Here is an 18,206-nt window from a genome sequence, read left to right as displayed (position 1 = left end):
GTCCAGTCTTCCTAAAACGTCGCTATATCTAATTACTATTCAACTACTATTCAAAACACAGCCTACTTCTAACATAACGCCATGTTGGTCTCTTGTTCGCCTAAGTCTACTACGTCATTAGTCTTGTCTTACTACGTCATTACTTTTACCGTCGCTAAAACTATACACAATATATTTGTGTAACAAAAACTAACCTACTCTATAAACTAGTACATTACATTGTCTCTAAAACTATACACAATATATTTGTCTAACAAAACTAACCTACTCTCTAAACTAGTACATTACATTGTCTCTAAAACTATACACAATATATTTGTCTAACAAAACTAACCTACTCTCTAAACTAGTACATTACATTGTCTCTAAAACTATACACAATATATTTGTCTAACAAAACTAACCTACTCTCTAAACTAGTACATTACATTGTCTCTAAAACTATACACAATATATTTGTCTAACAAAAACTAACCTACTCTCTAAACTAGTACATTACATTGTCTCTAAAACTATACACAATATATTTGTCTAACAAAACTAACATACTCTCTAAACTAGTACATTACATTGTCTCTAAAACTATACACAATATATTTGTCTAACAAAACTAACCTACTCTCTAAACTAGTACATTACATTGTCTCTAAAACTATACACAATATATTTGTCTAACAAAAACTAACCTACTCTCTAAACTAGTACATTACAACAGACGATACTTTAAAAAATATGATAATTACGTCCTACGCATTTCATGTGTCCATCTAATCATGCATGTTAATCAATGACTTAAACTTTGCTAAAGGGCTGATTGAGGCAACACATTTCATTCATTAATGACGCTAGGGAAGAAGAAGCAGCTTGTACGAATTTGTTCTAGCGTTTGGAATAAGAAATGTGTCTCTATCTTTGTGGCTTTCTGAAAATTTCATTAGGTTTTGTTTTTCTATTTGTAAATTATGGTTCATATGCCCACATATGCCCACAAATGCCCACAAATCATCAATACGGGGCACGGCACGGCCTACACTGAGCCGATGTGCCTTAAAGCCTAATTCTAAATCTATACTAATAACACATAATCCCCGAGTTCTATAATATTCAGTAATTGTTACAGCTTTATCTGAAATCATAGTAATAATAATAATAATTTAATTTTACAGAGCGCTATTAACAAACAAAATGTAGGCTCAAGGCGCTGTGGTAACATAACACATAAATACGAGAGCTAAAATGACAAAACTAATCTAAACAAGTGTTAAACAGGTCTTACAATCTTTTTCTTAAAAAGTAGTGTAGCATGTTGTTTGTCTAGGGAGTGAGTTCCAAACCTTTGGTCAGTGCACTGAAAAAGCCCGCAGACCGTAGCTTTTGAGGGATAAACGTGGCACCACTAAAAGCAATGAGCGCAATGTTCTGTGAGGGACATGTGGAGTGATCAATTCGCGAAGGTACAAGGGCATTTCTTTATTAAAGATACACTGATGACTAAGATGTGAATCAAAGCAATAATTAGTAATTGCTTGATCTTATGAAATGTCAGCTGTGCTTTGTAATAGTTTCTTTAATCCACTCCAAATAGTCAGACACGCGCGTGTACACGTCAGGCGTGAAGCTCCGCAAACAACCTTTTTCCACGAAGCTAGCGAGGCCCAGCAAGTAATACTTCCCCTGGATCTTGCAGCTCAGGGGGCCCCCAGAGTCCCCGCTGCAGGCCCCGGCCAAGTGCGCTGTGGAGTTAAATTCCAGGCAGACATGCCCCGAGTGGATGACGATGCCTCTCAGGCTCCACAGCAGCCTGCAGCTGGAATGGGGCATGATCTGGACCTTCAGCTGCTGCATTTTACTGTGTATTTTTTTCTCGCCGAGGATGTGGACCCCCCAGCCTGTGACGTAGCAGACTTCCGGGTAGATAAAGTCCCAGGGGCTCGACTTCAGAATACAAATAGGCCGGATATAGTCGTTAAAAGCCACCGGCTTGTTTAGCATAATCAGCCCGATGTCGCCCTCTTTTAAGATTGGATGGAAATTTCTATGAATCGCCTCAATGGCGGCTGACCTATACTGGGTGCCCAGCCTCCACGTATCCAGATCTGTAAGCCCCATAACAATATTTTCTGTTTTGTTGATACAGTGCGCCGCCGTCAGCACCCACCTGTCTGAGATGAGGACGCCGCTGCACAGCTTCTGCTCGCCTCTGATTAGCACCTGCCATGGCCACGACCCTTCAGGGGCGTTGCTTCCGTTTAAAATGGTCACTGACGTGTCAATCTTGGGGACCCCGCACTGCTCGTCAAAAATGCTCATGCTTTCCGGTGATTTGGGTACCGCAGTTTCCTTCCAGAGGCGGCCACGTTTTATTGGTGAGCGTAGCCTGAGGTAAATCTTTCTGTAACTGTCAAGGTCTACCAGAGGTCTCTTGATGAGAATTGAACTGTCCCTTTCACACGCACCCTGACACGACCTGATCTGCGCCAATGTTGATAGGGCTGTAAGCTATAAGAAAGAGTTTAAGATTCAGCGTCCAATCTGATATAATTTAACACATTTAACATACATTAAACGCAACACGTATTTAGTATTAAATACTAATTTAACACTGCATACATATTTTCAATTACATTTTGATATTAGACAATTAACCTTTATTATTAAACCACATTTGTTTGACATGTTTCGGATGTTCCTTCGGATTCTGAAGATAATAACATTCTAGCCCAAACCTCCATCATGATGACGGGGAATGGGTGAGGGCAGGGTTCGAACCCCGGGTCCACCGAACGTCAGTCCAGAGTGAATAACTTTCAACTTTACAAATATATTTAACATTAGGGACTAATTTAACATTCATAACACAAATGTCATGTCTAAGTTCTTTATAAAACATGCATTGCGATAAAGTCCTTTGAAAATGTTTTGGCCTTGTATTATCTTATCTTATATAATACAGACGTTACTTCAAAAAAGAAGATGATTACGTCCTACGCGTCATGCATTCAGTCACGCATATTAACCATATATTAGCATATTATTGTATTATTTATACTATACATCTGATCTGATATACTAAGAATTATGCATATATCTATGTATATATTGATGTGTTTGTGTCTATATATATGGATATATATATATATATGTTTTGGTAAAGTTATGTCTGATGTTTGTATGGTGTAGAACATATTACATATTTTACTTACTATGTGTGTCAATAGCGTGTATTTCATCTTGATCCAGATGACCTCTGCTAATGTGCCAATTACTGTGTTTGACCTTTGACCTAATCTGTCGCACGCACAGATACATCACCTCACTCACATACTAAACGCAAAATGTATCCTCGAACTTTTTTTGAATGAAGACAGTAATCGCACACACACACACACACACACACACAACGAACAGTTTGACCAACACAGCGGCATACCCTAAACCTGGGGTTCTCAACCTGTGGGTCGCGACCCCCTTAGGGGTCGATGGACTATTTGCCAGGGGTCGCCTAAGACCATCGAAAATATGGATTGTTTTTGTCTATTCTTCTATTGCTGTGTGGATGGGGATCGCCGAAGAGTGGGGATTGTAAAAAGGGGGTCGTCGAGCTTAAAAGGTGGAGAACCGCTGCCCTAACCCCCTTTAAAAAAAACGCATCACAATTAACACATTCCCGTAAGTGCTGGCACATCTGTCAATTAAATCAATAATAGTCCTTAACGTTTAAATCAAGTAGATAGCTATTTTTTTGTGTGTGGGTACTAAGCTCACAAAAAAAATAGCCTCAGTTTATAGTCAATGTTAGTAGACTTAAGCCTAGGACGATACATACTTAATCATGACTCCAACTCCATACTCGAATCTAGTCTGAACAATTACCAACACAGGATTACATATTCGAATCTAGTCTGAACAATTACCAACACAGAACTACATACTCGAATCTAGTCTGAACAATTACCAACACAGGATTACATATTCGAATCTAGTCTGAACAATTACCAACACAGAACTACATACTCGAATCAAGTCTGAACAATTACAAACACAGAACTACATACTCGAATCTAGTCTGAACAATTACAAACACAGAACTACATATTCGAATCTAGTCTGAACAATTACCAACACAGAACTACATACTCGAATCTAGTCTGAACAATTACCAACACAGGATTACATATTCGAATCTAGTCTGAACAATTACCAACACAGAACTACATACTCGAATCTAGTCTGAACAATTACCAACACAGGATTACATATTCGAATCTAATCTGAACAATTACCAACACAGAACTACATACTCGAATCTAGTCTGAACAATTACCAACACAGGACTACATATTCGAATCTAGTCTGAACAATTACCAACACAGAACTACATACTCGAATCTAGTCTGAACAATTACCAACACAGAACTACATACTCGAATCTAGTCTGAACAATTACAAACACAGAACTACATACTCGAATCTAGTCTGAATAATTACCAACACAGAACTACATACTCGAATCTAGTCTGAACAATTACCAACACAGAACTACATACTCGAATCTAGTCTGAACAATTACAAACACAGAACTACATACTCGAATCTAGTCTGAACAATTACCAACACAGAACTACATACTCGAATCTAGTCTGAACAATTACAAACACAGAACTACATACTCGAATCTAGTCTGAATAATTACCAACACAGAACTACATACTCGAATCTAGTCTGAACAATTACCAACACAGAACTACATACTCGAATCTAGTCTGAACAATTACAAACACAGAACTACATACTCGAATCTAGTCTGAACAATTACCAACACAGAACTACATACTCGAATCTAGTCTGAACAATTACCAACACAGAACTACATACTCGAATCTAGTCTGAACAATTACAAACACAGGACTACATACTCGAATCTAGTCTGAACAATTACCAACACAGAACTACATACTCGAATCTAGTCTGAACAATTACAAACACAGAACTACATACTCGAATCTAGTCTGAACAATTACCAACACAGGACTACATACTTGAATCTAGTCTGAACAATTACCAACACAGGACTACATATTTGAATCTAGTCTGAACAATTACCAACACAGGACTACATACTCGAATCTAGTCTGAACAATTACCAACACAGGACTACATACTTGAATCTAGTCTGAACAATTACCAACACAGGACTACATATTTGAATCTAGTCTGAATAATTACCAACACAGGACTACATACTCGAATCTAGTCTGAACAATTACCAACACAGGACTACATACTCGAATCTAGTCTGAACAATTACCAACACAGAACTACATACTCGAATCTAGTCTGAACAATTACAAACACAGAACTACATACTCGAATCTAGTCTGAACAATTACAAACACAGAACTACATACTCGAATCTAGTCTGAACAATTACAAACACAGAACTACATACTCGAATCTAGTCTGAACAATTACCAACACAGGACTACATACTCGAATCTAGTCTTACAGGTTAAGTACTTTAAACAAGTATAACATTTGTCAACATGTTTCGGATGTTCTTTAGGAGTTGAAGATAATCTACATCTTATCTTATTTAATACAGACGTTACTTCAAAAGAGAAGATGATTACGTCCTACGCGTCAACGTTTAGTCATGCATATTAACAAATGACCTAAACCCCGCCAAGTCACTGGTTTTCCTGGCTAGCTCAGGCAACCCATTCCATGCTCTAATAGCACTAGGGAAGAAGGAGTATTTGTACTAATTTGTCCTAGCATATGGGATGAGGAATGTGCCTTTATTTCCTAGCCCAAAGCTCCAGCAGGACGACGGGGATTGGCAGCGGGCAGGGTATGTACCCGGGATCATCGAGACGACGTCCAGCGCGCTAACTCACGACCATGCAGCAATTCAGACGTTACTTCAAAAAAGAAGATGATTACGTCCTATGCGCAGTGCATCTAGTCATGCATGTGGACCAATTACTTAAATTCCTTCAGAAATGTTTTTAAAAATTATTTTGTTGAAATCAACAATCGACCGTGGGGTAACACACATGATCTGTCGACCGTGTTCCTCCATTCTTCTCTGTCTTTTGCCTAAAGTTACCTACTAAGTCACAAGACTACATACTCAAATCTACTCTAGGAAGTTACATACTTAGTCATAGGACTAACTGCTCGAATCTAGATAAGGAAATCTCTTGCAAAGCTATAGGACTACATACTGGAATCTAGTCCAGAGTATCAACTACTCATTGCAGTTTGTTCAGAAACTTGTTTTAACTAGTTCATTATGTAATTAACAAAATAATTTACAAATTCTTACAATTCAAGTGAAATTATTTATAGAATACTATCTACATCTCTCTACCTGGCTCTATGCAAACACAAAACAATATGAAATTTAACTCAAATAAACGTGATAACTCGGTTTCCAAATAAGAGAGATATATTTTATTTTAGGTCTAAAAAAATTATTCATTTTCTCCACAGTGTCGAACCGCCTAGTGTGCAAGAAGCCTTAGGCCACATGACAAAAGTAAACTCATTGAGTATTTGGGGCCAAATATTTCAAACAACTAAACATTGATTTATAAAAGGGAACATAGAAGATAATCTCGATGCTTAGCGAAGGGGAATAACTTATATAATATTCAAGAAAGTTACAAGTTATCTTCACTTGGCTTATTTTCTTGATCAGAAATGAATATTAGTTACAGATTGCCTTTAGTAATTTATTGAAATTAGAATTATTTTAAATGTTTGGAAGCAGCCTGTTTAGAAATGTTTAGAAAGCTCTGTATTTAAAATTCTGTTAAAAAAGAAAAGTTTGGACTTTAATATTTAACGTATTTTATTTCTATTCTGTAGCCTGCAGTGATTCTTACAGAATCCATTGGAGAATGCTTGTCCTGGGGCTTCATAGAGACACAAATTAAAACCAAAAAAACAGACGAAGATACTCTTAACCTTATCAGTTATCTAGTCCACCAAATTCAATATATATTCAATATATAGGATGGCTGCCTGGTCGTGCGGTTTGCGCGCTGGACTGTCGTTCGGATTTATCGACGGTTGAGGGTTCAAACCCTGCCCGCTCCCCTGAGATGTGAGCTCTTTTGCAGACTGTGCCAAGGAAAAAAAGTGTGCTGTTTTCTTCAGTTGTTCAACACTGCCGTTGGTTTTGTTGGGCTGTAATGGAAGTAGGGTTTGCCTAAGGTGGATTAGGGAGGGGCATTCAAAGAGGATATGGTTTACTGTTTCAAAGGGGTGGGCGCAGTGTCTGCAAATGGGGAGTTGTGTGGAGTTTATTTTGTTCAGGTGGTAATTTAATAGTGGTGTGTCCTGTTCTTAGTTGGAAAATTGTAGATTGTTCTTTGCGGGGGAGGAAGTTAATACTGTCCAGTTTGTTAGGCGTAGTCATTTCTTTGTACATGGCTCTGCCTGTGTTTCCTGATGCCCATTGGTTGAGCCACTCCTCTTTGTGATTGTTGACTAACATTGACCTTAGGGTGAGGTAGTTAACAGGTCTATCTGGTTGTTCCATAGATGAACCTGCCTTTGATAGCTTATCTGCCTTTTCATTTCCCATGATGTCAATGTGTCCAGGGATCCACTGTAGTGTGATATTGATATTTGATTTTGATATCATCTGATTTATTATCACAATTAGTGTTTTCAACTCTCTTGGGCTGTTTGAGGTGCTGCTGTTAAGTGCTTGCAGAGTAGATTGGGAGTCTGTAAAGACAACAATATCTGATGGTGGTTGCACTCCTTCATATAATTTGTTTTCCACTGTCTGGAGTGCTATGGTAATTGCCTCAATTTCGGCTTGGAAGTTTGAGCAGTAATCGCCACAGGGTGCGCTTATCTCAAAGTGTTTATTTTTAGGGAAGACCAGGAAGGCACCAAGACCAGCATTTATGGTGGCTTTGAAAGCCGATCCGTCTGTATATATATGGATAGCTGTTTTTTTTTGATAGCTTTCAATTGTTTCAAGCGTGCCAACTTTGAGCTCCAGTGGATTTGATTCTTTTGTTAAGGTGTTATTTAGTAAATGTGTTTTGATGGTTGGTTTTTGTAGTTTAGTCCGGGTGTAATGTTTGAAAATCTAGTTAATTTTTTCTTTGTTATTGCACAATTATTCATAGTTGTTAACAACACACGAATCAATGAAACAAATTAAAAATTACTTCCTTATGACTCTTCTTCTTCAATAAACAGTCTCAACAACTTTGATGCTAGACAAAATAATTGTCTCCGGTGAAGTAGATGTTAAAACAGCATAGAGTCAGCATGATTTCCTGTGCCCTCGGAAGCCTTCTGGGATTCTGTTGTCTTTGCGTTACGTATAAAGTTGAAGCGTATTACTGAATAAAGCTAAGATTTTTTTTTTACGGATTCTATGGCCTCCTTCAGTCGCGAAGCGACTATGGATCATCTCGATAAGATGAATGCCTGGGCGTTAGCTGTGGTCGGAACGATGTCGCCCACACATCAGTTCCCCCCTCTCCACGCAGCTGATGTATCCAAAGGAACGGCAGTGCCGATACTGCTTGGGGTCAGCGGCGTCGCTAGTTCTGCCAGAGTGTAGCACTGGGTGCTGCGAACTGAACTTAGGGTCGCCAGCTACTGATTTTTTCTCAGGGTTGACTCCCGAAGCCTTTCCCATGATTGGGTATAGCTGCAAGGCAACAGAGGTTTGAATTCAGAGTTTTCCTTCTCCTAGGTGGGTAGCCAGACAAGGCATACGAACCTGTCCTGCCCAAAGCTTACTGGTTAAGGCGCCAGTTACTCGCCTTTGCCCCTTCTCCTGTTAGTGAGAACAGTTCCGCCGGACTCAATATCTGAGCCACAAGTGAAGTCCAGGACTGGTTGTCAGAGGCTATTTGAGACGCATGCCATTAGGAAGCATTTTATAGGTAGTGGATTGCTTACATCCATTACCACTTCCGGCAAAGACAACCTTGCGGAACCATTTTACATATTATAATTTCCCTTACAATCCACGTCCAGACCGTCGGGCAGGCCAAGACATCGAGATATGTGTATATAGTTCATCATCATTTTTTGTTATTCAGTAATTTTTGTAGTGACATCAATATCTTATACACAACACAAAGGACAACAAAAACAAAGTGTCGAAGACTTCTGAGGACGCAGTTGTCATCATTGAATGTTCCACAATATCTGCTTCACCGGAAGCCAACTTTTTTATTTATTTTCTAGAGAGACCAAAGTGAACTACAGCTTTTTTTTTTCCTAGAAAAAAATGTGTTGCATTAACATTGTTATACTCAACACTGAGGACAACATACAGTTTTTAAATGTAAAACAAAGTGAACTTAGAACTGGGTTAATAAACACAGAAAAATGTACATCATTCAATCATTATCACGTCTTGTATTATTTTTCTTTAGGAGATCTCAGAATTTGCGCTATTCAATTTTAGCTTTATCATCTCTGGGCCTTAGGCCTGTTTTCTTTGCCTCCTTTTTGGGCTTTATATGCCTCTTTTTTTGTGTGTTTAAGTTCTCATAATTTACAAGCATTAAATCATAAACAATTGAAAAGTGATTAACCTAAAAATATAATAATTGTAATAGAAATATTAATTAATAGCAAGACATACGACCTTACGTATTTTTATTTTTTTAATTTTTTTTTTTAAGAAATAAATTTAATACCAAATAAATTTATCTGGTAATCAATCAGTCCCCCATATTCACTATCAACATTCACCACTGTACAAACATGTCACCCGTCATTCACTCTAGCATCACTAATACGAAACAGTTTCAAAAAATTGAACAAATTCACAGCATCTCCATTTCAGTAAGAGTACACACTCACTCAACTCTGCCAACTTCATACATTAAATATAGGACTAACAGCATGTAAAAAAATGGAATACAGCAAATATTTGGACCATAACTGGCAGTGCATTTGTTTTAACAATACAAAATAAATATGTAAAATGTAACCAAAGCATGTTTCTATTGTACACCAATTGCAGCACTGCTTATTATGGCTAACCTAATGAGAGGTCCACTTTTTCACACAGCTTTTTTTTGATCCAACATTGTTAAATAAGCACTCATGCCATTAAAACAGCACACTATAGATGGTCATAACAAATGTGAACATTATGATACTACAACTGAACAAATGAAAATGATAAAACAACCTATCACAAATGCTGCCTACAACTCTGTTTTGGGTGTTACTTTTGTGTTACTTTCAGCTTCATCAGCCTCATCATTACCATCATCTTCAGCTTCTTCATCTTTATCATCCTTTTTGTTAGCTTCCTCTTCATCCTTTCTCTTTTTTGTCCTCCTCTTCTCTCTGTTTCCTTTCTTCTTCGTCTTGTTTATCTTTCATTTCTTTTCAGCATCTTTTGTCTTTCCCCAAGTGTCTTTCCCCAAGTGTCTTTCCCCAAGTGTCTTTCCCCAAGTGTCTTTCCCCAAGTGTCTTTCCCCAAGTGTCTTTCCCCAAGTGTCTTTTCTAAATTGCTCAGCAAAGGCAACATCATCAGTAATCAGGAAGTTATCAAAAATAGTACCAGATTTCACCTGCCACAAGTCCAAGCCAATAGCTCCAAAATCTTCATAGCTTGGATCTTCCTTGTATTCAGGATTATCTATTTCAGGATGGACCCGCTTTCCTTTATAGGCAGGGTTGTCAATCTGTTTAGGTTTCCATTCACCTATGTATTCAGGGTTGTCAATCTGTTTAGGTTTCAATTCACCTTTGCATTCAGGGTTGTCAATCTGTTTAGGTTTCCATTCACCTTTGTATTCAGGGTTGTCAATCTGTTTAGGTTTCCATTCACCTTTGCATTCAGGGTTGTCAATCTGTTTAGGTTTCCATTCACCTTTGCATTCAGGGTTGTCAATCTGTTTAGGTTTCCATTCACCTTTGCATTCAGGGTTGTCAATCTGTTTAGGTTTCCATTCACCTTTGCATTCAGGGTTGTCAATCTGTTAAGGTTTCCATTCACCTTTGTATTCAGGGTTGTCAATCTGTTTAGGTTTCCATTCACCTTTGCATTCAGGGTTGTCAATCTGTTTAGGTTTCCGTTCACCTTTGTATTCAGGGTTGTCAATCATTGCAGGCTCCCATTCTCCATCCATATCGTCCTCCCAGTCTTCTGGTTTCTTGGCTTCAGGGTCAGGGATGTGCTCAGGATTATCCCAGTCTTCGTGTTTAGTGTCATTGGGGTCATCAATCTTTTCATTATCATCCCAATCTTCTGGCTTCTTAGCATCTGGATCAGGTATCTTCTTGGGTGGCAAGAAATCCTAATCAGCTTCTAGTTCACCACTTTCAACCTTTTCATTATCTATTTCAACCTTTTCATTATCTATTTCAACCTTTTCATTATCTATTTCAACCTTTTCATTATCTATTTCAACCTTTTCATTATCTATTTCAACCTTTTCATTATCTATTTCACCATTATCATTATGTATTTCAACCTTTTCATTATCTATTTCAACCTTTTCATTATCTATCTCTACCTTTTCATTATCTATTTCAACTTTTTCATTATCTATTTCAACCTTTTCATTATCTATTTCAACCTTTTCATTATCTATTTCAACCTTTTCATTATCTATTTCTACCTTTTCATTATCTATTTCAACCTTTTCATTATCTATTTCACCATTATCATTATGTATTTCAACCTTTTCATTATCTATTTCAACCTTTTCATTATCTATCTCTACCTTTTCATTATCTATTTCAACTTTTTCATTATCTATTTCAACCTTTTCATTATCTATTTCAACCTTTTCATTATCTATTTCAACCTTTTCATTATCTATTTCTACCTTTTCATTATCTATTTCAACCTTTTCATTATCTATTTCAACCTTTTCATTATCTATTTCAACCTTTTCATTATCTATTTCAACCTTTTCATTATCTATTTCAACATTATCATTATGTATTTTAACCTTTTCATTATCTATTTCTACCTTTTCATTATCTATTTCAACCTTTTCATTATGTATTTCAACCTTTTCATTATCTATTTCAACATTATCATTATGTATTTCAACCTTTTCATTATCTATTTCAACATTATCATTATGTATTTCAACCTTTTCATTATCTATTTCAACCTTTTCATTATCTATTTCTACCTTTTCATTATCTATTTCAACTTTTTCATTATCTATTTCAACCTTTTCATTATCTATTTCAACCTTTTCATTATCTATTTCAACCTTTTCATGATCTATTTCAACCTTTTCATTATCTATTTCAACCTTTTCATTATCTATTTCAACCTTTTCATTATCTATTTCAACTTTTTCATTATCTATTTCAACCTTTTCATTATCTATTTCAACCTTTTCATTATCTATGTCAACCTTTTCATTATCTATGTCAACCTTTTCATTATCTATTTCAACCTTTTCATTATCTATTTCAACCTTTTCATTATCTATTTCAACCTTTTCATGATCTATTTCAACCTTTTCATTATCTATTTCAACCTTTTTATTATCTATTTCAACCTTTTCATTATCTATTTCAACCTTTTCATTATCTATTTCAATCTTTTCATTATCTATTTCAACCTTTTTATTATCTATTTCAACCTTTTCATTATTATCTATTTCAACCTTTTCATTATCTATTTCAACCTTTTCATTATCTATTTTAACCTCATAAGTATTATCTGGTTTCACAATTAAAGTGTACAAGTGAGTGAATACATCGCCCTAGCATCTGATATCCCTCTTCACAAGAAGATTCTTTCCTTTGTAGTTGAGGATGACATGAACTTTCTTAGTGCCAGGTCCACAGATATCAGGACCAAACATAATATTATAAGGTGTCTCTCCATGCGTGTCTTTTTGATCTAAGGAACTAGGGAACAATTTTACATAGCCGCCACCACAATCAATGTTCTACTCCTGCTTCACAGTGAATTGAATGACTAGAGTTTTTCCTTCATTACTAAACTTGTCAAATCTAGCAGATGTTTGTTTGTTTGTTTTACATGTTTCGGATGTTCCTTCAGAGTTGAAGATAGTTTACTTCCTAGTCCAAACCTCCCGCAGGACGACGGGGGATGGGAGCGGGCAGGGTTTGAACCCTCGACCGTCGATAAATCTGAACGACAGTCCAGCGCGCAAACCGCACGACCAGGCGTATCATAGATGTACCATAGAATCTTGCATCTTCTGATGTCTGAAGACCTGCATCTTTTTCAACATTACCATAGAACTTTCCAGCTGACCTTTTGAACTTTCTCAAATCTGATTTGTGCTTTGACTCCACCCATCTGTCTTGCCAGCCATCGTCAAATTCTTCTTTGAAGTAAACAGCAGGGTCTGCAAAAGCAAACCCTTAGCAACGTGTATAATTATTTACTTGTTTTGGAAATAATCTGTTAGCAATACGTTGTGCAAGTATAGGATAAACTTATTTCACATTTTAGTTATGTGAAAATGGTCTATGCATATTTTAATACACTTAACGAGCTGTTAAAAAAACAAAAGCAATGTAGCACATGAGAAAGCAGATTTTTTTCAAATTTTTATTTAAAAAATAAAAGATCTAAATGTAAGGTACAGATTTGAAAGTATATGACAATCCTCTACGATGGTAGAATAGAAAGAAATAACCACCAATATATTTATTTATGAATTATCCTTTCAAACCTATGGCCAACGGCTATCTATGGCATTGTGTGACCAACTCTACGACTAAGTACCGGTACATTTATTTTCCCCCGATAAGTGTCAGGTACTCGTTAGAGTTTAATGGTTTCAGAGGCGCCCTAAAAATCTCAATGCTCAAAATCCCTGCCTTAGCCGAGATTCGAACCCGAATAGAATATAGTCTTCAATAAATTTCATACGGAAATTATCTGCGAAACAATGCATTGTATAAAAAAAAAAATAGAAAAAAAAATACACTTTATTACTACTAAGTCATAATGCTCACAAAGTATTACCTTTACGAAAACAAATATACAGTTTTGTCGCACATATATATATATATAAATATATAACCCTAACCCTAACCCAAACATATGTAAAAATAGAAATGTAATACTAAGCGAAACCATTTCATTGTTCAGTCTACTCATGGTATGTCATGATATACTCCATTCTAGTGATAGTTCTACATCTACATTAGCTAATTCATTTATCTCAAGCGGCACGCAGATCTTTTTTCTTTCCACTTACTTTAAGACGCTGCCTGAGGAAATGCGGGTCTTTCTACCCAAATTGTCTTTCTACCCAAATTGTCTTTCTACCCAAATTGTCTTTCTCCCCAAATTGTCTTTCTCCCCAAATTGTCTTTCTCCCCAAATTGTCTTTCTACCCAAAATTGTCTTTCTACCCAAATTGTCTTTCTACCCAAATTCTGAAATGGGACCAGGAAATGGTGCTTATTTTTTTTTATCTAGTCCTATATTTACATTGTTATAATCTAGACTATGTTTTGTAATTTTTATTCAAATCTAATCCATGAATTCTTTTGTTTGCTTAATCCAATCCTTGTATTTTCATTGTTCTTCTAATCCACTACATCTATTTTTATTGTTCGTTTAATCCAGTCCATGAATTTTAAATTATTTTAATTGTTTTTCTAATCCAGTCCATATATTTTTATTGTTTTTCTTATCCAGTCCATGTAAGGAAATACTCTCGTAAAGACATCAGGATAATATTTCCTCTGACATCCGGTCTCTACAAACTCGCCCAGTGCTATGACGTAGTACCGGTCGCTGGACTTGCAGCTCAATGGCGACCCCGAGTCTCCACTGCACAGCCCAGGATGCGGCCAAGGTTCGTCTATTTTTAGACAGAGATGCTTTTTGGTGATATGGACACCGTCTAACTTCCACTTGTACGCGCATGCGTTCTGCGGCATGATGTTGACCTTGATCTGTTTGAGAAACCTTGAACTACTCTCACTCTTCAAAGAGTTGCGACCCCACCCTGTGACGTAGCAGGCAGAATACGTCATGTCGGGACCAGGCAGACAGATTGGGTGTACAGAGTCAGTCACTTCGATCGACTCATTGAGTTTAATAAGGGCGATGTCCGCCATCTTTTTTTCTTTGTCATATTCAGGATGAGCCATTTCGATATCAGCGCTACGCAGCTGAGTTCCGTTCGACCAGCGGGCTCTGTCTCTTTGCCCAAAAGTCAAATCAAATACATTGGGGAGGCAATGCGCAGCGGTGAGGGCCCACCGGTCCGAGATGAGCACTGCCCCACACAGTCCTCTCTCGCCCTTTAACATACCCATCCACGGCCAGGACTTTTCAGAAGCCAAAACGCCATTTATGATCATGCCCTGAGGATCGTTTGCCATCGTGCCGCAACTGCTAAGCTGAATGTCCATGTCGTGACGTGTGTCGTCTGCTGTCGTTACTTCCGTCTGGCCTGACCAATCCTTGCTGTTTTGCGTATACAAGCTTTCACCTGATGTTCTCCCATGAAATGTCTTAGTAGTATGTGGTGGTACGTATGGACTTTTGTCAGGCGACGGAGGCTGAGTCCAGTGTGGGCGATGACATTCGTGGGGAGGTGAAGATCTTTGACACGCTTCAATGAGGTTTGGGATAACTAAAATATTTAAAAGAAGCTGCAAAAGAAAAACAAAACCAAATAAAAGGACTATAAAAATCAAAAAGAGTCTACAAAGATTTTTACTTTATTTTTTTTTTAATCAATAATCAACTATGTAAAAAATCAACTATCGAAATAAGTGTCTCTTCAATGATTTTATTGTTGATCAGACGATTTTATGTCGCTCAAGATTTACAAACTGGTTTCAGTTTTTTTTCTAGCGGGTGATTCACTTATTTAGTAACACAATTAATATAGCTTTTAAATAGCGCTACGTTCATGCTTACAGCATACTCAGAGCGCCGCTTTGGTCCAATCTCATTTGTGGACCAGTGGGGGGAGGGGGTATCTGGGAGGAGGTTTTTCCGTGCTGCCTTTAGGTAAGCTCTGCCCGAGTCGGGTGTTGAATCTCAAGCCCTATTTATAAATAGCCAAGCCAAGCTAAGATCAAGCGTTCTTAGCCTCTCGACTACGCTGCCACCACTTCACACAGTTTTCTCGATGTTACCTGGACATCGAATCTTTATAAGTGTACGGTTAACAGATGTATCAATAGACCAATACAATTATATCCAACTGTCTTTATACTTTCTGGGACAATATTTTTTGTTTGATGTAATGCACAAATTGTAAGACAAATTTCCATACGGACAATAAAGGTAATTATTATAAAAGAACGAGTATTCATTCTCTGGCGCTGCCAGGGTCGAGTTTCGTTAAAGAGAAACAAAATTCATCGTAGTCCCTTTATCAGTTTCCACCGAGGAATTTTCTGGTGATGTGGCAGGTCTGCAGCAGTACCGCCCTCTGACAGGCAACGAGAATGTTCCTAGGAATGCCAGGGTATCTGTGAGGTCAGTTGTTATTATTCCCTCGGTTGATATGACAATGGGGTATATTGTTGTTTTAGATAATTTCCATAAACGCTTAATCTCCAAGCCAAGGTTCCCATATTTTCGTTGTTTTTCCAGCTCAGTTTTTTTTTAAATTATGAGATAGTGGTACGGCGATGTCAATAATGGTAGCGGCCTTTTCTTTTTTATCGATGAGCAGCAGATCATGGTGATTAAAATCTACCGTTTTGTCAGTCAAAATAGGCCTATCCCAGTACAGTAGATGATCCGTAGACTCGAGAACCTCTTGTGGTGAGTATTTATAATATGTAGGAGTATCCTTACCCATCAAATTGTGTGTCAAAACCAAGTGCTGGTGTATTAGCTTTGCAACTTGGTTATGGCGACCTAGGTAGGCAGATTCCGATAGGGCTGAACATCCCGCCAATATGTGTTCAATTGACTCACCCACATTTCCACATTTTCGGTATTTGTCAACAATATTGAGTTTTAGAATATGTTTCTCGTAATTTTTTGTTCTAATTACTCTGTCCTGTATTACTGTGACAAAGCCTTCAGTTTCAGGGTAAGGATGACCTGCTTTTTTTAGCCATGCTAAGGAAGCAGCCTTGTCAATGTTGTCCCCATGTAATAAAGCCGGGAATTTTCCGTGGAGTGTTTTTTCTTCCCATTGGCGAATCTCATGCCCGACGTCGTCCAAACCGACATTAACATCAACATTGTGTAGGTTCTATGGGGTTGAATCATAGTCACATTTGCGTAGGAAGGAAACTAGTTCATTGCTGGAGTCGTGCAGTTTTGATCGTATTTTGGAAACTTGCGTCTTACACAGTTTGATGATGTTCTGCAATCCACGGCCTCCATCCTTCCGGGGCAGGTATAGCCTTATGGTGGAGGTTTTGGGGTGTAAATATCGGAATTTGGTTAATTATTATTATTATTATCAGGAAAAGTGGACAACAAAATGATAACTATTCCCTATGCTAGGACAAATTTGAACATGTGCTATTAAGAACATGGAATGGGTTGCCTGAATCAGTCAGGGAAACCAACGACTTGGCAGAGTTTAAGTCACTGATTAGCATGCATGACAAAATTGACACAAGGATACGCGCAGGACGTAATTATCTTCTCTTTTGAAGTAACGTCCCCAATTTATAAGATAAGATGCAATAAGATAAGATAACTAAGAGATGAGTAGACTTAGAGTGAAGAAATTAATTCCTGACTAATATGATCTACATTATTGTATTGCCTTCGCTAATGAATAATTGGGCAAAGTTTCAACTTGATCCGAGAATGCTTGAAGGAAAATTAACGTGTTGAAACGTTTTAGCAGACAGAGAGTGATATAAGCTTTGTAAAAATACTAGACTTTTAACAGTTTAATGTTTCTTACCTTAGACACATTCGCGTGCATTGTAACACAGGCTTTGAACACTGAAGACAACACACACGAAAAAGACAAGCACACATATAGAGTGTTAACTTACAACACACTTGTCATCATGTGTAAAAAAAAGAAAAAAGTAATTAATGACTTAGTTTGCAAGGAACATGTGAGTGGGCAACAGACGGACCAGTGTCATCAGATGACTTAAATTGTTTACATTTCTATTGTCGAAACCTGCCAAGTTCAATTTAAAGGGTCCTATTTCTGATATTTGAATTAGTTCCACATATATAAAGTAAAAAAGTAAAAGTTTCCCCTTTCAGACCTTGTGATCTATGGGGCAGATGA

General features: G+C 37.4%; 2 protein-coding genes and 1 pseudogene across 2 annotated transcripts; all 3 read right to left on the bottom strand.

Moving 5' to 3' along the window:
- Positions 1-960: 960 nt before the first annotated feature.
- Positions 961-3,369, bottom strand: LOC106076946 (chymotrypsinogen A-like). Its single transcript, XM_056045714.1, has 2 exons — positions 3,204-3,369; positions 961-2,499 (listed from the first exon to the last, which is right to left on the bottom strand). The coding sequence occupies exons 1-2, from the start codon at positions 3,228-3,230 to the stop codon at positions 1,543-1,545; spliced, it is 984 nt and encodes a 327-aa protein (XP_055901689.1). The 5' UTR covers positions 3,231-3,369; the 3' UTR covers positions 961-1,542.
- A 7,013-nt stretch (positions 3,370-10,382) lies between these two features.
- Positions 10,383-12,996, bottom strand: LOC129921708 (calreticulin-like; annotated as a pseudogene).
- A 596-nt stretch (positions 12,997-13,592) lies between these two features.
- On the bottom strand, positions 13,593-17,966 carry LOC106077361 (plasma kallikrein-like). Its single transcript, XM_056045704.1, has 2 exons — positions 17,865-17,966; positions 13,593-15,627 (listed from the first exon to the last, which is right to left on the bottom strand). The coding sequence occupies exons 1-2, from the start codon at positions 17,883-17,885 to the stop codon at positions 14,623-14,625; spliced, it is 1,026 nt and encodes a 341-aa protein (XP_055901679.1). The 5' UTR covers positions 17,886-17,966; the 3' UTR covers positions 13,593-14,622.
- Between the last annotated feature and the right edge of the window lie 240 nt (positions 17,967-18,206).

Source organism: Biomphalaria glabrata, chromosome 11, assembly GCF_947242115.1.
Source record: "Biomphalaria glabrata chromosome 11, xgBioGlab47.1, whole genome shotgun sequence".
Taxonomy (NCBI): Eukaryota; Metazoa; Mollusca; class Gastropoda; family Planorbidae; genus Biomphalaria; species Biomphalaria glabrata.
This window is presented reverse-complemented; position numbering and strand designations above follow the sequence as displayed.